Raw genomic sequence first — 22634 nt, forward strand, 5'->3', positions numbered from 1 at the left:
CGCCGCCCTGCGGGACCCAGCTCGGGGCGCCCCGGCCCCGCAGCACCTGGGCTCCGAGCTTGGCTAGGCCGGAGATGAGCGCTCCGGGTCCTCGCGGGTGGCCCAGGCCTTGAATCCTCGCCACGCTGGAGGCTGAGTTACGGAGGACGGACTTTTGAGACCAGTCCCAGAATCTCCGGCACAAAGCTGGGCTGGGAAGGCGCTGTGCCAGCCACGGGAACGGGTTCAAGCCCCAGAACCGCAGAATCCGCCCAGCCCCACACTGGGGACAGCGTTACCACACACACTGTCCACGTGGGTAATAGGCACAAGTCGCTTTTGTGCTTAAATATAAGCACCTAGCATCGCAGGATAGCAGAGTAACAACAAAAGCCCTTGTCTTAAATATGTTTCCAGATAAGCTGCTTTAAACCATTTATTAGTATACCGTGTTCAAAAGCAGACCCAAAAGGTCTGCAGGTTTTATATTTTTTACTAGTTTGTCATGGACATGTTGACATTTTAGCTTTTGCGTCTAATAATAGTATCTGCATTAATTCCTATTCTAGTAGTTACACTCTTGCTTGTGTTGTGCTGGTGTATTTAATGGATTTCATTTTTATGCTTCTAAGGAAGAAGCATCTTGAAACCAGTAGCTACTTTGGATCTTAGGATCATTTCTGGGTGGTTTGCTCTCAGCTCTAGTTTCCAATCTGTTGCAAACACCCATTTAATTGTATTTAGCAATTTTGGAGTCTAAACCAGTCTGTAGTATGTTCAGAGGAGTTTGTTTTTTTCCCAAAGTCGTCATGGATGATTGCACTTCATCATTACTGTCTATTTTAGTAAACAGTAAATTAAAAAAAAATATGGTTCAAACTTGAGCCACACCTCCAGCTTTCTGCTGGATAGTTTGGGCAGACTTCTGTAGACTTATTCTTTATCAAATTAGCTTCAAACCTCAATTTGCAGGATCTCAGCTTCCCGATGAGTTAGCATTGATTACTGTTGTGAACTACTGGAGTCCAGCTTAAACTAAACTCTTACTTCAGTTGGTTCTTTAGTAGATGTTGATTAAGATCATGATGGGGAACTCACCCAAACATGTTTATGGAATCAGCTGTGAGAATTTTCATGATTAATCATCATTCAGTAGGACCCCAAAATGAAATCAGGCCTGATGCACATTGTTATTACAGCAGTCCTGATTTAGCTATGGGTATAAAGCCTTGGTGTACAAAAATCCCTTAGAGAAAGTCTATCAAAATGTAAGTTTGTATACTCAAAGGTGCTCAGTCTGGATTATTTAAAAACAAACAGTTAAGTAATTATTGCTATTCATTTCAGATCGAGCAGCCAGCTGCACAGAAACCACAATTTTAACATGCCGAAGAGAAAGGGGAGAACAAGCAGAATCAGAAAGCGAAAACTCTTCAGAACTTCTGAAATGAGAGGAGGTAGCAATTTTTGTTTTTTGCATTAAATCAGTATTGTCTATTGTAAATGTCTTGTCTTTTTTTTTTTTTTGGTCGGTTGTGGGACTTGAACTCTGGGCTTGGGCGCTGTCCCTGTGCTCTTCAGCTCAAGGTGAGCACTCTACTGCTTGAGCCACAGCGCCACTTCCGGTTTACTAGTGGTTTATTGGAGATAAGAGTCTCATGGACTTTCCTGCCCAGGTTGGCTTTGAACCACGATCCTTAGATCTCAGCCTCCAGAGTAGCTAGGATGACAGGTGGGAGCCACCGGCGCCCGGCTTGTCTTGTCTTTTCATTTCATTGTATTTTTTGAATTAGTTCCGAGGTGTTGGTTCTAAGGCTTATCATACATGACTTACTTAGAATCTGTTTTATTTTAGTTCTCGGCTTAAGCTGTCGTAACCAGACACCATGGTCGCGTAACTCATGCAAAATTGTGTTTCTCAAGGTGGTAAAGACAGGAAATGTAAGGTTCAGGTGCTGGCAGATTTGGCTCCTGGGAGTGTGGGCTTTTACCTTGGCTTGCAGCTTTCCCACTGTGTTGACATGCCTAGGAATCTCTGTTGCACATCTCTTTTAGGGGGTGAGTGCTGGGAATTGAACCCATGACTTCATATGCTCTAAGCACATGCTGTCCCCTCTTGCTCTCCAGAACTTTTAATGTGAACGGATATCGGATTCTTTTTTTTTTTTTTTTTAGTCTATCATCCATCAGGGCAAGGCTAGCACTTTACTATTTGAACCATAGTTCTACTGCTGGTTTTCTAGTGGTTCACTGGATATAAGAGTCTTTTGGACTTTCCTGCCTGTGCTAGTTTTGAGCTGTGATCCTTAGATCTCAAACTCCTGAGTAGCTAAGATTATAGGTGTGAACCACCTGGCTCAGATGTGGGATTTGTCAAAGGCTTTTTCTGTATCTATTGAGATGATCATGTGATTCTTATCTTTGGCTCTATTAATGTGATGTATTACATGTATTGATTTACATATATTAAGCCAGCCTTGCATTTCTGAGATAAAACCCACTTGTAGAGTATAACTTTTGGATTAGTTGTTGATAGCATGTATTTTTTATTAAGGAGCTTTGTAGCTATGCTCATTGAAGAGATTGGAGTATAGTTCTTTTTTTTAAATTGGGTCCCTACATGGTTTTGGGATAGTGTAAGGCTGGTTTCATAAAATGTGTTTGATTGGTGATCCTTCTATTTCCATTTCATGGAAAAGTTTGAGAAGTACTTGTGTTAGTTTGTCTGAGCCACTGGCACCTGGCTTGATAACGTGACTTTAATCACTATTTTTTCTTTCCTCTCTGGATTAGTGAATGAGAGCTACAGGTCTGAATTTATAGAGCTGAAGAAGTGGCTGAAAGCTCGGAAGTTCGAAGATACAAATTTAATACCTGCTCGTTTTCCAGGTAAGGATTGGCATTCAGCTCTCCTGACCTCAGATGGGAGCCCCCTGGAATGCAAGGCCCATTGTTGCAGTGGACTCTGTTTTCTTTGGGGCATGTTTATTGCTGTGGGTAGGGTGAAAAATAGTTATTTGTACTTCATCTTGCTGCACAGATAAATGAAAGTGTCCTGTGGAGGCTATGACAAAATGATTAAATAAACCATTATCCCTCTGTACATCACCTTGACGATAAAATTAAATTAAAAAATGAGTAAATAAAATTTGAAAAAGAGAATGAAAATAGAAAACACAAAGGCCACAGATAAAAGTAACACATGGAAGACACAGAATCTTTCACATTTGTTACAGATGAGCTAGCTACAATTTTGACTTGTCTTTCAAAGAACCTACACAGTTTATTAGGATCATTGATTTGCATCTCAATGAGTGCTGTGTAAACTTTGTACTCAGCAGAATTGCAGGTTTTCCTGGACTCCCACCTGAAGAAAAACCTCTACTCTGGGTCCTTGGAGGAAAGGCACGTTGTGTGGTGACTCATTTTCTCAGCAACATCCCCAAGGTGGTTTCATAGGATTTTTCACATCATACAGGCTGGTGGGATTATGTCAAGCCTCAGTAAGAATGGTTTTCAAGGTTGATGGATATTCCAGCTGGCAAGTTGAGATTCTCTTGGGTGCGGCTCTAGGAGCCAGAGGCTTCATCAAACATTGTCCCTCAGCTGGTCTGCATCTGTGAGCTCCTGGGTTGGAGGAGGAGCTCTCTGGGTAGGCAGTTAATTATAGAGCTGTTGGTTTCCATAGTTCCCCCAGCTGAGGTAGGTTAACATTCTCTCTGGGAACTGGAGAAGTCAAGTGGAGGTTAGGTTGACATTTAGTTCTGAAATATGTCACAGAAGCTTGACAACTTACTTTTGGTGTGTGCCTGCAAGCAAGCCACCTGCCCCAGCCATGGGTAGTTTGAAAGTAACCACCAGGTGAACCAAGGTGCATTGGGTCTGTTGTAGCACAGACTGGTTGACCATTGGTGCCCAGAAGTTCTCTGTCACAGGCTAGGCGGCAGACATTTTACTTTACCCAGACCTTAAAGCATCTACCACTGATTAATCCCTCTGGTGTTGGGGTACCTGTTATTCAGGTACCTATTAGGTTGTTTAACCTGCAGCAAAGATCTTCCTTTTATATCTCCTGAGACAAATGATTTCCCATGTGTGCCACTGACCAATGGAGATGATGGGCATCAAGTTATTCCCTGTGAGTCAGGTACACCTGGTGACTTGGGTGCTAAAATGATTGATTTGAATTGTCAGCCCGACTCAGTGTTGCTCTCCAAAACAGAGTTAATTGGTCATTGGAGAACATTGTAGTTCTGAGTACTTGTGCCATAGTGAACTGTGGGGCCTGCTCAGGTAAATGAGGGAGGTTACTAAGTTGGTTGGAAACATGCTGCCAGGATCAGTAACAAGTATGGTGTTTGTGCAAGGTTGAGCACATGATTGCTGAGAGGTGTTCTTGTAGAATATGTTTGTGTAGTTACCGTTGTAAGACATTTAAGCATGAAGACCCTTTCTTCATGGCCTACCCTGGCTCCGTTTGACTCCATTTTGGTTCTACACACTTTTCATAGGTGTATTTTCTGTTAGGTTCTTCCCTTCTCTATGATTGGGAACCATATTGTTAGTCACAAACAAAACATTTAGCTTTGTCTTTAATGTGTCAGTAAAGTAAAATTATTCTCTTACATTATACTGTGTAGATCTACTCTTCACCTGTTTATCAGGGGAAAATAGTGTCAGGGCTTTTGCAGTACCTGAAGCCTTTAGCTTTCAGCCCTGAACCTTGCTTTAGTCTTCAAGAATTAAAATCCCCCCAGGAGGTCAGAATAGCTTCCTGACTTTTTCGGGTCTATGTCAAAGGCTGAGATACCCAGCCTCAGCTTTGGATAAATTTGAATAAATTTCAGCTTTGAAATTTATTCATGTTTCATTAAAAAATGATTTCTAGAACTTTGAAAGTATGGTAGCCTTTACCCTTTTGTTTGCTCTTTTGTTTTTTGTTTTTGCTTTACCCTTTGTCTTTGCTTTCTTAGGAACAGGAAGGGGGCTGATGAGCAAAATATCCTTGCAGGTGAGAACTTCACTTTTATCCCTGAAGTCCAGTATAGATTTGCTGCTTTGTTTTTGTGGTTCAGATCAAGTCACTTGATTGTAGTTCATACATACTAGCAATTTTCCACCTAATTGCTGTGTTTGATTAGGATTGTTTCAAGGGTGACTAAGTTTGCAGCTTATAAAACCCAAATATCTAGCCAGGCACTGGTGGCCCATACTTTTAATCCTAGCTACACAGGAGTCTGAGATCTGAGGATCATAGTTCAAAGCCAGTGTGAGACTCTTACCTCCAAAAAGCCAAAAAGACTCTTATAATCAAAAAGCCTAAAATAGTGTTGTGACTCAAGTGGTAGAGCACAAAAAGCCCAGGGACAGTGGCTAGGCCTATAGTTCAAGCCCCAGGACATAAAATGAACACATATGAACATAGCTAATATCTAAGCCATGCTAAAACAACGTGGAAGTTTGTTTTGCTGTCATTTACACAAGCCTGGAGGAGGGCAGGCTTAGCACTGTCTGGCTGTTTGTCCCTGGATCTCCCCAAGGCTCTTGAAGCTTAAACAGCAGGAGGGAGCAAGGTGGGAGGAATGAAGGACAGACGTACATTTAAGGATGCTCCCCACCCATGTCATTAGTCTGCATGGCTGCATGTTGTCTTACACTTTACTTTTGTTTGGCTAGGAGGGACAGATGATTATTTCCTTGCCTGAGAGCTGCCTGCTCACCACGCACACAGTGATTCGAAGCTACTTAGGGCCGTACGTTACCAAGTGAGTAACCACACCATCCACCTCTGGTGCCAGTGCCTCTGTCATTGGCAGACGTTGAATGTGGCACAGTTCATGAGGACCTAGCCCTGTGTCTAGCCAAGAAGTACCTGAAATGATTTGGAAGGCTTATTTTGTTCTAGGAAGTTTATTTTTAATTACTTGTAACTGCCTTTTTAAGGTTTTTAAATAGGCTCCTGAGATGTGAATGTGAAAATGGAGATGAAATGGAGAGTGTGTGTAAATCACAGGCAAGAGCCTTCACTTGGTAATACAAGCTATTACCTGCTAGCCTTCACTTGGTAATACAAGCTATTAACCATCATGGAAGGTCTTGGTAGACATTAGTCAGCTCACTTAAAGGCCTACTCTGTTGGACTTGGTAGAATTCTTCAATTGTGGAGAGGTTTAACATGAAGTAAAGAAGCTAGGTTTTTTTTTTTTTTTTTGTCTGTCATGGGGCTTGAACTCTGGGCTTGGGTGCTGTCCTTGTACTCTTCAGCGCGAGTGCGCTACTGCTTGAGTCACAGTGCCACTTCTGGTTTTCTAGTGATTTATTGGAGATAAGAGTCTCACGGACTTTTCCTGCCCTGGCTGGCTTTGAATCGCCATCCTCAGATCTCAGCCTCCTGAGTAGCTAGGATTACAGGCGTGAGCCACCAGTGCCCCGCTAAGAAGCTAGTTATTTAAGTGTAAAAGAGCTAGTAATGTGTGTATTGAGAATCAGGTTAGGGCTTGTGTTGTAATGTGTGAATGTGTGTGAAGACAGAGTGAGTGAAATTCTCAGCAGTTGTAATTCCAAAATTCTGAGGGTTGAAAGACTGGGCTGTTTCTTAACCTAATGTAAGCTTTCTAATCCACTTCCTCACCCCCTAACATCTTCAGATGCCTGAGTGGAGGCAAGTATGCTCTTAGGAATGTATTTTTTCAATCATTCTGAAATTTTGAATAGAATGTATTGGAATAGAGGAGTCCGGATTTGGAAAAATTAATAATTTTTTTTTTTTTGGTTGATTGTGGGGCTTGAACTCTGGGCCTGGGTGCTGTCCTTGAGCTCTTCAGTTCAAGGCAAGCACTCTACCACTTGAGCCACAGCCACTTCCGGTTTTCTGGTGGTTAATTGGAGATAAGAGTCTCAGGAACTTTCCTTGCCTGGGATGGCTTTGAACTGCAATCCTCAGATCTCATTCTTCTGAGTAGCTAAGATTACAGGTATGAGCCACTGGCTCCTGGCTAATGATGACTTTTTTTAAGTCGATTTATGAGGCCTGGAGTTATATATTAATAAATGTTAAAAATAAAACTATATAATCCATAGTATAATAAGAGCTTGAGACTTGCAACAAGTATATAATTAGCAATTTCCAGGTCAAGTCAATACTGGTGGAACTTTCAGTGATGACAAAGATGTTTTGGATTGCACTGTCCTATATGGTAGCCAGCAGCTACAAACACTTATAGAGTAGTTACAATGTGGCTTGTCTTTCTGAGGAATTGAGTTTTAAATATTATTTAATTATAAATTAAGCCTAAACAGTTAAATGAACCCAGTGGTCACCATGTTGAGGTATAGGTCAAAGTTTTTCCCACCAGATTTTTTGCTGTATTTTATATCCTTACAAAGTGAAATGGACTTACAGCAAAAACTTTCAAACAGTTGGAGCAAAAGGGACTCATAAATACCCACAGGAGTTGCCTTGTCAGTCAGCTTTTCTGACATCTAACTGTGGCTTGTTGGGAGCACCTGTAATGGTGTGTGTTCCAGAGAGGAAAACCTGTAAGAAAGAAGCAGCTCTCTTGGGTGCAGTAAGTAAACATAGTTGATGGTTTCAATAGTGTCTCTGGCAGCAAAATAAACCACTGGGCTGTTTCTTCATTTTGGACAAAAGTTACTCCTTCAATCTGTCTTTTAATTTCACAAGGTGGAAGCCTTCCCCATCTCCTCTGCTGGCCCTGTGCACCTTTTTAGTTTCAGAAAAACATGCTGGGGACCGGTCTCTGTGGAAGCCCTACCTAGAGATTTTACCCAAGTCGTATACCTGCCCTGTCTGTTTGGAGCCAGAAGTGGTGGATCTTCTTCCCCAACCTTTGAAAGCAAAGGCCATAGAGCAGAGAGCCCATGTACAGGAGTTCTTTGCTTCCTCCAGAGACTTTTTCTGTTCTCTGCAGCCTCTTTTTGTGGAGGCCATTGACAGCATCTTCAGCTACCGTGCCTTCCTGTGGGCCTGGTGCACTGTCAACACCAGAGCTGTGTACCTGAGGCCCAGGCTGCAGAAGTGCCTTTCCGCAGAGCCCGACACGTGTGCACTGGCTCCATACCTGGATCTGCTGAATCACAGCCCACATGTCCAGGTGAGAAGCCAACATGGGGATGTATACTTTATTTCCACAGGAGAATGCCACATGTATAATCTGGGACTTTGAGTAGTGAAACTGTAACAAGGTGTGAAGTAAATCAAACCCCACTGTCATTCCTAGCATACTTTTACTTTACCTTATGTCTCTGCTGGAGTCTCTCCAGGCCTATGAAGTGCAGAGTTGCCTTTAGCTGCAACCACTTGAACAGAATCTTCCATTCTTCTTATTCCACCCAGACTAGAGAGGTCTCACATGCTTCCCTGTCCCTTCCTTATACTTGGTGGCGTAGCTGAGTGTTTATCCTTCTTCTGATCAGTGATTGACATGTTTCTTGCCTGCTGACTTCTGAAGTCTTTGAGGTGAGGATATTACCTTGTTCTTTGTAACTCCAATATTTAGGGCAGTACCTGGCACAGACTTGCTGTTTAGTCTGGTTTTTTACTGAATGGAGAGATTTTAGAATATTTGTGGAGAAAGGAGTATGGGAAATTGAGGAAGAATCCTGCTTTAGGAGACCAGACATCTCCACTTTCCCAACTGTTTTCTCATGTATCACATCTGGAGGAGATTATTTTCAGGAAGTGCTGGGGTACAGGCCATATGTGGCGGGCAGAGAAGAGTCAGTCCCCCCATTTAACCTATAACCCACTCAGGGTACAATGGGATGGGATTGGTGCCTGTGGTGGCCCCTCGTGTGACATGCCACCATGAGAAGATTCATGTCGCCTTTTAGTCCAGGTGACAGTGAGAGAGAGCTCCGGGAGGAGCTGGTCTGTCTTCTCAGGCCAAGGACAGTCCCTGGCCTGATGGTTATTACTTTTATAGATAGGTATACAGAGCCTGAGGTCAGTTGAATATTTCTGTGGTTGATACTGATTTCTGTATTGAATGTCAGGGTGTGCAGCCCTGTAGGATGCTGTCATGGGACTCAGCCAGTATGCAGTAGCCTGTTTTTATGCTTTTATGTTGAAAACCAGTGGTTTTATAGACTACTGTAGGAAGATCACAATGGATAAACAGCAGCATGTCACTGGAGGGTCCTGAACTAAGAACTATTTTGATTGTGTTAAGGGATTACTGAAAAGCAACTTGTGACAGATACTACAGGACTAGGGTCGTCTCAAATATTTATCTGGTTCATTACAGCTAACTTCTGGTGTCACTGCCTGTGCTCTTCTCTAGGCTGGTACAAACCAGATTCTTGATCTTAGTTGTCCAGTGACCTGTCCCCAGGGCTCCTGCCCTCACCAAAGGGGTGAAGCACAGGAGTGGATGTGAGCTTCACAGCTGCACCTCGCTTGTTAATACCATGACCTAATTATAGCCTGTAGTGTATACTGTAAAGAACAATTTCTGTCATTTTTTATTATAGGTACAAGCAGCGTTTAATGAGGAAACAGGCTCTTATGAAATTAGAGCGGCTTCACGTTACCGAAAACACGAGGAGGTGTACATCTGCTATGGTCCTCATGATAATCAGAGGCTGCTCCTGGAGTATGGCTTTGTTTCCCTCCACAATCCTCATGCCTGTGTTTATGTCTCAAGAGGTTGGAGTTAACTTTATTTTCATTAAGATAATAGGATGTTTTTCTCATTATGAGATACGGTTATTTTCTGGGTTATTTATTTTTTTTGTGCTGGTCTTGGGACTTGAACTCAGGGCCTGGGTCTTATCCCTGAGCTTTTTTGCTCAAGGCTAGCGTTTGTGCCACAGCTCCCACTTCTGGTTTTTTTGTTTTTATTAATTGGAGATAAGAGTCTCATAGACTTTTCTACCTGGGCTGGTCCTGAACTGTGATACTCAGATCTCAGCCACCTGAGTAGCTACGATTTTAGACATGAGCCACCAATACCTGACTATTTTCTATCCCCCTACCTGTAAAGTACACAAAGCCCCCTATGTGTCCATTTCCTGGAATTTGACAAATAGTACTTTAAATATTCAGAGATGCTTTTACAAAAAAATACAGTACATATCATTAACTCTCCTGGGTACAGCTCTTGCTGATTGTGTAATGTCACTGTTGAGGTAAAGACAGCACAGCTGTGGCTCAAGTGGTGGAGTGCTAGCTTTGAGCTGAAGAGCTCAGAGATAGTGCCCAGGCCCAGAGTTCAAGCCCCACAACCGACAAAAAAAAAAAAAAAAAGGAAAGACAGCAAAGTTTTGATTAATGTAAGGATGAGAAGACTCCGGAAGAATGAACTAGGGAGCTTAGGCGGGTGGGGGAAAACTGCTAAGATGGAAGACACTGAGTTGCTGTTGCTATCACTGATGATAAAATAGGAGAGTAAAGAACAAAAACTTAAGCCGGGCGCCGGTGGCTCATGCCTGTAATCTTAGCTACCCAGGAGGCTGAGATCTGAGGATGGCGGTTCAAAGCCAGCCCGGGCAGGAAAGTCCTTGAGACTCTTATCTCTAGTAAACCACTAGAAAGCCGGAAGTGGTGCTGTGGCTTAAGTGGAAGAGCACTTGCCTTGAGCTGAAGAGTGCAAGGACAGCGCCCAAGCCCAGAGTTCAAGCCCCATAACCGACAAAAATAAAAACAACAAAAAAAAACTTATTAGCACTTCTACAAAACCATAGGTACAAGCCTATTGTGTGAGCCTGTTTTAGAACTTAATGCCTGATGAAATGTTGATTTTATTCATGTGTGATCTAATGATCATGATTGATCTCATTACTGTAAAGTAATAATGTAGCTATTAAATTTATGATATGCAGACTCTAATCATAGTCAGTGGAAAATGAATTTTTCCCTCATGAAGCACAGAGAGGCAGCTTTGTAAGACAGGAGGAAATTTGTAGGGATTTTCCAGTTTAATTTGAGGTATATTTGTAAGCTCAAGTGAGTGTAAGACTCGGTTGAGACGATACTTTCTCATCCTGTAGGCAGAATGATAATTGTATTTCTCAGAATGGACATTTCACAATCCTAATACTGTTGATGGTTTTCAAATAAAAGATGTCAAGTAATTAGTTTGAACAAAAATTAGATTAATAATAGCTACCTTTTTTTTTTTTTTGTCACTCATGGGTCTTGAACTCTGGGCCTGGGCCCTGTCCCTGAGCTTTTCAGCTCAAGGCTAGCGGTCTACCACTTGAGCCACAGTGCCACTTCTGGTTTTCTGGTGGTACTTCTGGTTCTGTGGTGGCTTATTGGAGGTAAAAATCTCTTGGACTTTTCTGGCTGGCTGGTTTTCAATCACAATCCTTAGATCTCAGCCTCCTGAGTAGCTAGGATTACAGGCGTGAGCCACCAGTGCCTGGCTATTTTGGTTATTTGTATATTTGAAAAATGGAGTAGGTGCAGGACGTGCTTAATCATGAAGCAGTTGTCTAGCATGCTCAAGGCCTGGATTTGATGATCATTAGATCAGTGTCAAAAGAAGGAAGCGAGGGAGGGAGGAAAGGGAGGGAAAGAAAAGAAAAGGAGGCAGGAAGAGAGAAAAAAATCTTTTATTCAGGCTTTGTCTTTTTTGCATATATTTATTTTTTATTGTTTTGTGGTTGTAATCCCTCATGTCTGACTGCTTTGAATTCTGGTTGATAGATAAAACTCAGTATTATGAACCTTTTCTCTTTCATTTCTACAGAGCCGGTTTTTTTGTGTGTGTGGGTTATAGTTTTGCAATAGTGTTTTAAAGTCATAAATATTGAGTTTTGCTGCTTGGTTTACTTGGTGGTAGCCTGAGCGGGGCTGGGGATGTTTTGTCGGCTAGCCTTGGAATTCTTACAGCTTTTCCGGGATGACTAATGATCTTAGGGAATTGGACTTGAAGAGATTTCTTTTATGTGAATTAGGAGAAACTATTTTGCAGGTCTTGATTGCTAATAAGAGGTAAAGTACTTTGATCAAGAAGGGAGGGAAGACGTACTTGTGTCTGAATTAAATCCTAAATCTGTTGGATTTTGTATTCTTTTTTTTTTAATACAGAAATACTTCTCAAATATCTTCCACAAATAGATAAGCAGATGAACAAAAAGATTTCCATTTTAGAGGATCATGGCTTTATGGAGTAAGTATTTCTCTTTTCCTTTTGAAATGATTCCTGCAGAGGCCAGAGGTCATGGTACAGTACTTCTGTTGTCTATAATCCCAGCTGCTAAGGATGTAGGAAGATTAGAAGGTCAAGGTCAACCTTGGCAGATGCTAGCCAGACAAACAAAAGGCTAAGTATGCGGCTCAAGTGGTAAAGTACTAAAATGAGGAAGGCCTTGGGTTCAGTCCCCAGTGCTGCCCCCCCCCAATAAAATAAATAAAAAAATAAGAAATTCCTTCTGGAAATTCTCATGGTGTATTTGAGGGTTTTTTCTATCTGTTGGAGACATTCTTCATTATTAGCTGGCAGGTAGGTATTAGCACTGAGTTACACACTCAGTGTTGCAGAGATACAAGGAGAGTAAGACACTTAACAATCCTTATTTAGGAATATAAGATATAAACTTAAAATACTAAATTATTGTGCTTGAGCAGATTTGTGTATGTATTGAGGTAACCTGGGGTGAGTGTGTCTGGGTCTGGTGGGATGGCATTGGAACATGTTGGCCATGCTGGCCTGTAGGAGAACTTGTCACCTTACATCTTGGGTCAGGGTCTTGGCTAGGTTCCAACCACATAGGATAGTCTGGGTTCAGAGTGTTTCTTTTCCTGTTTTCTGGATAAAATCAGGTTTTATATAATCTAGCAGTAGAGGGAGAATAACCCGATAATATTGGCTGCCATTTGTTTAATTCCCCAGGATATACTAAATTTTTTATTCTGTACATCATGGTAAATTATGCTGCGTATTCTGTCCTTGTAGCTCCTTCAGTTGATTAAGAATAATGTTGTACTTTAGTAAAAAATGTGAAAAGAGATTTGTGTTACTGTCTTTATTCTTAAGTATTTGCATAATGTCCCCTCCCTTCTTTGGCCAGTACTGGAGTTTAAACTCAGTCTCAAACTTGCTCAGCTTCCTTGTTTGCTTGGTGCTCTGTTACTTTTTTTTTTTTTTTTTTGTCCGTTGTGGGCCTGAGCTCTGGGCCTGGGTGCTGTCCCTCAGCTCTTCAGCACAAGGCTAGCACTCTACCACTTGAGCCACAGCGCCACTTGGGGCATTTTCTGCTTATGTGGTGCTGAGGAATCGAACTCAGGGCTTTATGTGTGCGGGACAAGCACTCTATCACTGAGCCACCTTCCCAGTCTGGTGTCTGTTACTTGAGCAATGCCTCCAGCCCTGCTTTTTGCTTACTGTTTTAGAGATGGAGTCTCACAGACTTTTCTGACCAGATTAGCCTTGAACCACAAAAATCTTTTGGATCTAAAATTATAGGCATGAATCATGGATGACTGACCTCTTTTCCCTTTTTGACAAAGATAATAATAATAATTTGTTACCCTCCCCCCCCCCGCCCTTAAAAAATGTTTGGCTTTTTAGGCATTTGTAATGGCACTATGAAATAGGGAAAAAAATGAAAGATTTGTTTTTGTACTTTAGAAATTTGACATTTGGATGGGATGGACCATCTTGGAGATTACTCACAGCTCTTAAGCTGTTATGCCTGGAAGCTGAAAAATTGTAAGTCCCACATGTGTTTGTTGTAGCTGTAGCTACAATCAAGACATAACTTTGTGTTTTGTATTTAACTCCTAAACTCTTTTGGAATTTTATCTTTAGGATCATAATCAGGGTGACGATCTTGAGAATTTTTCAATGTCTACTCAGATATTACCCTTTGGTGACTTGATGCTTTTTGATCAGGGTAAATAAACTGTGTGCATTGGCACTGCTCAGGAAGGCTTTGGGGAAGTGGGTTTTTCTTGGGGTCAAGTAGAGCTCCTAACCAGGCCTCCCCACCCAGGTTTAACCCCTGAAGGTCCAGAAGCCCTGGGAGACCTCTGACTTCGCCATGGGAGAGGCGGGTGGATGAGCCTCTGGTGTGCACAGGCTCCTTACCCTTGAGCGAGCTTTCTTCCATCCTTTCAGTGGCTGCAGTCAGCACATTAGGCTGTGTTCCGTCCACCGCTTTTCCGGTCTTGGTCCCTGGTCAGGAGAGCGGCCATCTTGCTATACCCCAACTATGAAGGGGAACTTAGTTCTCCCAGTGGTTGGGATGACTAAGTGATTTCTAAATGTTTAGAAACAGCCCTGAGCAAGTGCTGGTGAGTGGTGGGTGCTCACTCAGTGTGTGGTGTGTGGTGCTGTGTATGATGTTTGCTGCTTTTCCTGTAGGGGTGTGGGAAGTCAAGTCTCCGTGGTCCCAACACCTGAAATACAGCTGACTCTTGGACAACATGGGTTTGAACTCTATAGGACCACATGGGTCTTAAAAAAAATCTGCTACACTGGAAACACTTTTCAGACAAACTAAAGCAGCCTAAAAATACTGGGAAACTTAAGTGAATCCATAAAATAGTGGCCTGCCATTCACTACCATATAAATATGGACATTTGTTACAAAAATTTTGTATTTATCAGAAGTTACATGAATGCTTGCAGATTGCAGGTGGAGCTAAATTCATAGTCAAGGGAAATGGAAACAAATGTAACAATGTCGTTTTAATTAGCAGCAGTACATAGTGTCCTGCTGTAAGAACTTCAAGCTACCATTGTAGCTCTGCTGCATTGAATTGAGGTAGTGCCTAAATCTCAGGTGAGGCTCATCATTTATTGTTTACTAGAAAACTCAGGCACACTTGCTGACTATCCAAAATAGGCGGCCAGTTACGGCCAGTGACTGTTCACAGCCCTTTCCTGGCTATGTCGTCTTCTTCTGTCGCTTTCCTTTGTCTTGTCCTTCGGTTCCTCATGTTGATCTCATTTTGTCTTGTGTGGTGGAGCTGTGTTAGAGCATAGAACATAGTCAGAACAAGGTGTGTTTTGGTCCTTTTGAGGCACCTCAGCCTAAAATTAAGTACAGCTACTGGTGTTTTCCAGAGGTCATCCCTAGGCCTCCTTTCCTCCTGGATTCACCTCTGAGTGTCTGAGTAGTTGGAAAGCTACTTGATAGGTGTTTGCATGCCAAATCTCCTGCTCTCCACTTGGCTGGGTCTCTTAGTCTCACTTTCCCTATTCACAGTTTCTTAGCATCTAATATGTGGAGAGCAATGTACAAATTGTGAAGATTAAATTAGATAATGGTTCTAGACCAGACCAGTGCTAGGACATAGTGATTTCCTGCTTTCTTTCACGAGAAGCCAGCTATTCTCTACAAGGTTGCAGCCATCATCTCTGAGGGTCTTCATATCTGTTCCCTGTTGTGTTCTGTCAGATACTGGAATTGCTGACTGCTTTGTGTTTACCTCCATCCTCATGTTTCAGCATCCTTTACATTCTCATTCCCATTCCCTTTTTCCCTTCCCGTATGCTCTCCCTCCACAATCTGCCTCTCCATTGACACTCCCTGGCTACTGCTTCTCCTAAGTGAATTAGATTTGGCTTGGCCAAATGAGTCATACAGTGTTCTGCTTTGGCTCACTGGTGCCCACCCTAACACACTGACCCTCCCCCACCCTCCTGCTGTGGTCTTCAGAAAGTTGGATCCACCTGATCATAGTCCCACTGCTTCCCAATGTGCGTGGTGTCAAAGTGCAGTGACCTGCATGTAGAGAAAGGCTTGGCTGTCGGCCCCTCCCGCCTTATGTAGGGCAGTTTGCTTTGTGAAATGTATTCCAGTTGTCATCATTTAGAAAACTCCTTTTCCTTCCCTTTAGCTAAACCACACTGGAGTCTTCTGGCTGAGGTTATGGACTTGTCTTTAGTCTGTCCTCTGTGTTGTGCTTTTGTCAGTTTCTTCTGTTTCTGTCTTTTGCTCTGTTGTCATAGCTGATGGTTTGAGGGCACTGACTTGTGTATCAGTCACAAGGTTGAGATGATAACAAGCTTTTTTCTTAGACAGCCAAGATTGTGGATTGCTCGCTCTGTCGTTCCTGTTTTCTCTTCACTTCCACACAGAGGCTACAAGTGGCTGGAAGTTGTAGAGAGTCTGTATATGGAATGACTTTATGATTCTGGAATAATAGTTGAGTTTGTGTGCTATGTTACAGTGTCAGAGTGCTTTTGTCCTTTCAGAGTCTGCTGAAATGATTTGATTTCATGTGACATTTTGGTTCTAGTATGTGCTGGAAACAAGTACTTCTTGGAGAAATAATTTCATATATGAATGAGAGGAAAAGTTTGGAAGTGGCCCAGAAAATTTGCTGTTATTCCATAGAAGAGACTAATACTATGCTTCTAAAGGTGTGTTTCTAGAATAGTGCATCTCTTTCTTAAAAAGATTTTAATTATGAATTACTTTGTATTTGGCATTGGAAGTAATGCATTTTACAAGGTTATGGTTACATGTCTTCAATAAATAGTCATCTTTATTATTAACAGCTAAAATACCTATACCTTTAAGTAATTTTTTCTTTTTAAGGACATGTAAAATTGTACATTTATTGTATACAATTTATATTGTATGACTCATAATAATTTGAGATACATGTGTGCATTTATATGTGTATATATGCCTACATATATGCACATATATACATGTAGATATTATGAAATAGCTTCATCAGCTATCATGTGTTACCTTGCCTTTCTTTTGTGAGAATCTCTTAGATCTGCTTTCTTTTTTTTCTTTTATATATATGTATATATATATATATATTTTCTTTTTTTATTGTGAAAATACTGTACAGAAGGGTTACAATTACATGGGCAAGGTACTGAGTACATTTCTTATCAAGCATTGTTGCCTCCTCCTTTGTTCCCCCTTTCCATCCCTTCCCATCTTCTACCCCCGCCCCCCAGATCTGCTTTCTTAGCAGCATTTGTATCTATTGTCTGAATTATGATGAACTGTAGGTCCTGTGATGGGCAGTGGCTCCTGTTCTTTTATCTAGTTAAAATTTAGTGTTGTTTAGCTATCCCCTGATAATAGTAAGAGCCATATTGTTAATGGGTCATGGTAAATGGTACAATATATTTACTTTTTACTACAATAACATGGCAAAATACCTTTAGGTTTCTCGTTTGAAGACAGAAAAATTGTCTTTGGTCAGCCAGCTCACTTTGGTGGAAACACTGTGGATAGAAGAACTGAAGATTCTCCAGGCCTCTGCTGAAATCCTGAACAGATTACAATCCACCTTTTCCTGACTTCCTTGAAAAACATTTGATCACCTCCTATGGTGGGTGTGGCTTGTTTTTAAACAAGGATTGGATTAAACTGATTTATATGGAATCATTTGTTGTTGAATGGTTTCCATTAAACATTATTACATGCTCACTGTATTCATTGTGATTGTCCTACAAATACCTTCCCCCTCCCCATTTTTGAACTCTGGGCCTGGGCACTGTCCCTGAGCTTCTTTTTGTTCAAGGCTAGAGCTCTATTACTTGAGCCACAGCTCCACTTCTGGCTTTTTCAGTGAGTAATTGGAGAAAAAAAAGTCTCACAGACTTTTCTCTCCAGGCTGGCTTTGAATTGTGATCCTCAGCCTCCTGAGTAGCTAGGATGACAGGCATCAGCCACTGGTTCCTGACTCAGATACTGAACTTTTAAGTGTCTTGATGGGACAGAATGTTGGCCACTCCTGGACTAGGAAGGAATGTCTGAGGGGGCGCTGGGTGTGAAGACGCAGGGGCACTTCTCTACAAACATTAAACAACAGTGGGGAAGGAAAAAGGAAGGTGACACTGAAGTGTTGCGGGGGGAGGGAGGCTGTGAGGGAGCCAGGAGCCTGCCTGGATTCCACACGTGGTGTCACTCCATGCCCTGTTTTCTTACCTGATTTTGACTGCAGGTGAGAGGCTGTTCTTCTAAGATACTCTGATCCATGGGGATAACCGCAGTGGGTAGGTGGTAGCCTCAGGGAGCATGAGGCAGCCCTGGGCCTGCCTGCCTTGTGTTGGTGCACTGGTGCTGTTGATGAGCCTTCTGGGGCTCCACCCTAAGGAGGGTGGCCAGGAGGGCAGAAGTTCCCCAGAGTTATTCATGGCCTCTGTATACCAAGGCCGGCTTGCTACTGAGTACTTGAGGAAGGACTAGCTTTGCCACACTGTTGTCTCAGTTTTGTTCTGCCTTCTTTCTGGGCTGGGCCTTTCCACTTGGGGAGCCCAGCCCCATCTGGCACAGCTGTGCCTTGGCAGGCTTGTCGGTTGGGATCTAAAGCCACAGTGATATCATGGCCTGCATCTTCTCTCTTGGTTTTAGTTTTTCTCTTTCCAATCCAGGGTGCAGTAAAGGGGACATAGGCTCCAGAAGGCTTGAGCAGTCTGTGGCCTTTGGGAACTCTCAAGGTAAGTAATGGGGTTAGGATGCACAGAACTTTCTTTTGGAGGGGTCTTAACCAGAGGATTTTCCAAGAGTCTGCTACCCAGAGTCCTTTTCATTTCTCGTGGTACTCCTCCCTCCCCAGCCGCTTCCTCATCGAGAAGCTCAAGAAATGGAATGGGAGCAGATTTTAAATTAACATTTTTCATTCTGACATCCTGAATGTAGTTTGTATTGGTCCTGGTTTTTAATAGCAGCTGTGTATTTCATGTCATGCTATACTAGTGAGCTGAATAGTGAACATTAAAACTTTCCGGATCATACGGTCTCTGAACCAACTCTACTACAAAGCAGCCTATGACCAAATTGCATGTGTGTCAATAAAATGTTATTTACAGATAGGTGGTAGGCCACAGTTTAACTTGTGCTATTCCAGAATGTCTTTATCTTGTCCCCTGCTGGGAGACCTTTAAGACCCAAATATTAATTCCTTTATGTGTTCAAAGTGAAAGCTTCCTTGAACATGGAAAACTTCACACACAGCATGTGGGCATGTAAGTTTACTTGTCCCATGTGTAGAAAAAAATAGACAGTGACAAAAACTGCTACTAAAACACACTTTCAGATGTCTACTATTTTATTGTCTGATGGATCTACATTTATTCAAAGAGTTATTCAAGACTTTTAATTTGTATGCTAACTTACATGAAATCATAGACCCTGGCAAAAAATCTGGCATCTTGTAGGCCAGTTTTTGGCCCTGAAGCTAAAACCACTGTTTCCTGGCACCCCTACCAGACAACATGTTCTTAGGGAACTGTGATCAAGGATCAGAACCTCTCCCACAGGCCAGCGTGTGGTGATTTTTACCACTAGCCCTGTTTTTTTATATTTAAGTCACCACCACCCTCCCACAGAATCTCCATGCATATATTTTCCTCCTGTTTGGCTTTCTCTTTGTTGGTGCCTTCTGCATGCCTTGCAGGGTAGCTGGGCACCGAGTTTATGGGTGGCTAGCTTCCAAATGCCTGAGGATACAGACACTGAGGCATTCTTCACATCTAAAGACTCCAAGCTAAAAAGAGCAAGGGCCTTTTCTTAGACTGGAAGCCATAAGTGCTTTTGCCCCTCGGGTAGAAACTGGCAGTGACCTAGCATGTCTGCTGCAGTTCTTGTGAGAAGGCCTTTCTCAACCAAACACCTGGATGCGGCCCTCTGGGACAGCAGAAGAGAATTTACTTTAGTCCTACCTTGTAAGTAGTATCTGTGTCCTGTGTGATATGTTAACATTGGGGGGGAATTTTTTTTTTTTTGGGTCCGGTCATGGGGCCTGAACTCTGGGCCTGGGTGCTGTCCCTCAGCTCTTCAGCTCAAGGCTAGCGCTCTACCACTTGAGCCACAGCACCACTTCCGGCTTTTTTCTTTTTGCTTTTGTGGTGGTAAGGAATCGAATCCAGGGCCTCAGGCATGCAAGGCAAGCGCTCTACCACTGAGCCACCTTCCCAGCCCCTGGGAGCAGATTTTGTTCTGAAGGGAAGACCATGTTGATACATTGGCTGAGAGTCAGAACTTTATTAGGAACACCACCAGTTGAGTCCCTTGGCAAAGGACTTCCTTTAAAAACCAGTTAAAATACATGTCAATTGAAGGGTACAAGATTAAGAGGGAGGAAGTGGGCTTGATGCACTTTCCTGCTGTTCTGCTAGTGTCTTCTCTCCACAGCATTGTCTCCCACAGAACAAGTCCTTCACATAGCAGCGCCAGAATACCACTTGGTGGGTATTCTATTGCTCTATTACTGTTGTCAGTGTTGGAGAGAAAGTTTTGGTGGCTGAGGTGGTACAGTCTTGCATTTCAAAGTCCTCTCATGTTCTGTGTATCCTGGCCTGCCTTGGGTAAGCAGACTCAACTTGAAAAAAAAAAAAAGACAAGCCTTTTGGGGATGGGAAGGGAGGGGCAGAGCAAGAGAATTACTAGTCACATTTTCCAAAAACAGACTGAGAGTGGGGACTGTGCCCTGGGCAAGGTAGGTACAAGTGAGTGCGGAGTGCATGAGTTGGGGTGGGGTGGGGTGTGATTTCCCCTAAAGGGCACATCAGAGCAGCCAGATTGCAGGAGCCCACCAGCCCAATCCACTCCAGCGGAGGTCAGGATGGAGCCCTAGGGTTCAATGAGCCCTAGGTGATTTCAAGCTGAATTCGTAAACTCTGATGTGAGACTGTAGAGGAGGACCCCTCCTGTGGTGTGTTTGTGTGTGTGTGTGTGTGTGCATGCGCGTGCATGTGAGTGCCAGGGACTGAGTGATATCCCTAAGCTTTCTCACCCAAGGCTGCCACTCGTATCACATGAGCCACAGCTCCATGTCTGGCTTTTTGGTGGTGAATTGGAGAGAAGGAGTTTTACCAGTTTGCTGCCTGGGGCTGACTTTGAACCTTGACCCTCCCATCTCAGCCTCCTGAGTAGCTGGGATTATAGGCAGGAGCCACCTGCTCCTGGCTGGTGGGTGCTTTTGTGAAGTCTTGATGTGTAACCACCCTGACCCCAGGTCAGTTGTGTGAGTTGACCTGAGGCATCAGATGGAACAAGAGGCCCCTTGGTATGTTTAGCATCAGACAACAGGGGTGAAAGGGGCCCTTGGGATAACTACTGCTCCCCCTAATTTTGTGCTGGAAGCATGCGCTAGGCCATAGATTAAGGATCAGGGAAACCCCACCCCCCATGCTCCGTTTTAATTTGCTTTATTTTACTTTATAGTTTCAAATGGCCCCTCTCCTCTCAGACTATAAGATCCAGATCTTCCCTAAGGAGTTCCACCAGTGATATGAAAGCCAGAAAGCTGGAGCCAAGGCTATGGGAGGAGAAAGGGAAGGGGTAGATTCTGTTCAAAGACAGGGGCAAGAATCTACTGGCATAAGAGTCCTCCCTGGCCCTGCCCTCATTTAATTTTCAGAGTAGGCCCATGGGGTGGACATTGCATCTTTTTACTAAACATAAAGACACTGACTTCCCCAAGCCATTAGCTGTGACTAGAACCCAGAAATGCCTGCTGGGAGGTCAGTGATACTAATCCCTGCCTTTGAAGACAGTGTGAGTGTAGGCTGAGTACCATCACCTTAAGCCCATTGGTTTGTGGTGGTTTTGCAGCCCAATGGGCAGCTCTTCTGGCTTCTCTGCTCAGAGAACCACACTGCAGGGAGAAAGAAGACCTCCACAGTCTGTATGAGCCAAGCTCTCTTCCTTCAGTATCACCTTGAATAGTACCGTGTCACTTTTATAGCCCTTGCCATCACCTTGAGAACCATAAAGGGCAATAGCTGCTATTCCAGGGCTGAAAACAGGTGTGATCTGAAAGGCAGACCTTTTCTCATTGCTTTGGCATCTGTCCTGGGCCGGGGGCTGATCTGTTGACCTTAGGGGTCCCCGTCCCCTTGTGCAGATCAGGCAATTATTATTTGACAACTTTCTCCTTAAGCCACACAAATCGCTTAAAATCTGGGTATTATTTCCTACCTAGATTTAGAAGACAAGGCAAAGGTCAGGACTGGAAAGAGCCTGCTTAGCCGTTACTGGCATAGTAAGTAATTCCAGTTCAACTCTTGTCTTCATAACAAAGGGCATTTCTAAACTGCTGATGAAAATGAGTTCAGAATGTCATGAAGAAAGCAGGAGACGCCCCAGGGCAGCGAGGAACTAGGCCTTGAGTCAGGTTCTGAGACCTGTTCTGAGGAGCATCTCTGTCTCCCAAACCCTAGCTGTGCACAGGAGTCATGTGGAGCTTTGCATAGTCCTCAGGTTGGAGTTCTAAGGGGGTTTGACTTAGCGGGTCTTGGGTCTGCCAGGACATTGGGATTGTAAAATTTCCTAGATCAGGCTATTTTGTGGTTTCCTCTCTGAACCTCAGGTATAGGAGCAAGCTGCCCTTTTCTCAACTGTAATATTCTGGTTTGAAAACTTCAGTTACTATAGATTTTTAAGGCAGGCTATAAAGTGTCAGTGATTTATAGATCTTTATTGTATTTTTACTTTTGGTCATGGAGCTTGAATTCTGGGCCTGGATGCTGTCCCTGAGCTCTTCAGCTCAAGGCTAGTGTTCTACCACTTGAGCCACAGCACCACTTCTGGTTTTCTGAGTGGTTTATTGGAGATAAGAGTCTCATGAAGATTTCTGCCCGGGCTGGCTTTGAACCACGATTCTCAGATCTCAGCCTCCTGAGATTACAGGCATGAGCCACCAGCGCCCGGCTTATGGATTTTTAAACTTGTACTAGTTCATGTATAGAGACAAATCTAGA

General features: G+C 43.1%; 1 protein-coding gene across 4 annotated transcripts in view; it reads left to right on the forward strand.

Moving 5' to 3' along the window:
• Positions 1-17310, forward strand: part of Setd4 (SET domain containing 4) — an 18127-nt gene extending 817 nt beyond the window's left edge. For 2 of the 4 annotated variants that reach the window (XM_013027538.1, XM_013027539.1), the window contains exons 2-11: positions 1327-1436; positions 2773-2868; positions 4953-4990; positions 5656-5744; positions 7664-8093; positions 9472-9646; positions 12035-12116; positions 13578-13658; positions 16196-16319; positions 17091-17310. In XM_013027538.1, the coding sequence (XP_012882992.1) occupies positions 1364-1436; positions 2773-2868; positions 4953-4990; positions 5656-5744; positions 7664-8093; positions 9472-9646; positions 12035-12116; positions 13578-13658; positions 16196-16319; positions 17091-17225 (1323 nt within the window). In that variant the 5' untranslated portion in view covers positions 1327-1363 and the 3' untranslated portion in view covers positions 17226-17310. Of the gene's footprint in view, positions 1-177; positions 295-1326; positions 1437-2772; positions 2869-4952; positions 4991-5655; positions 5745-7663; positions 8094-9471; positions 9658-12034; positions 12117-13577; positions 13659-16195; positions 16320-17090 lie in introns of those variants that run through there. The other 2 variants (XM_013027537.1, XM_013027540.1) reach the window with 2 other exon arrangements.
• The last annotated feature ends 5324 nt before the right edge of the window (positions 17311-22634 follow it).

The sequence above is a fragment of the Dipodomys ordii genome, unplaced genomic scaffold (assembly GCF_000151885.1).
Source record: "Dipodomys ordii isolate 6190 unplaced genomic scaffold, Dord_2.0 Scaffold104, whole genome shotgun sequence".
NCBI lineage: Eukaryota > Metazoa > Chordata > Mammalia > Rodentia > Heteromyidae > Dipodomys > Dipodomys ordii.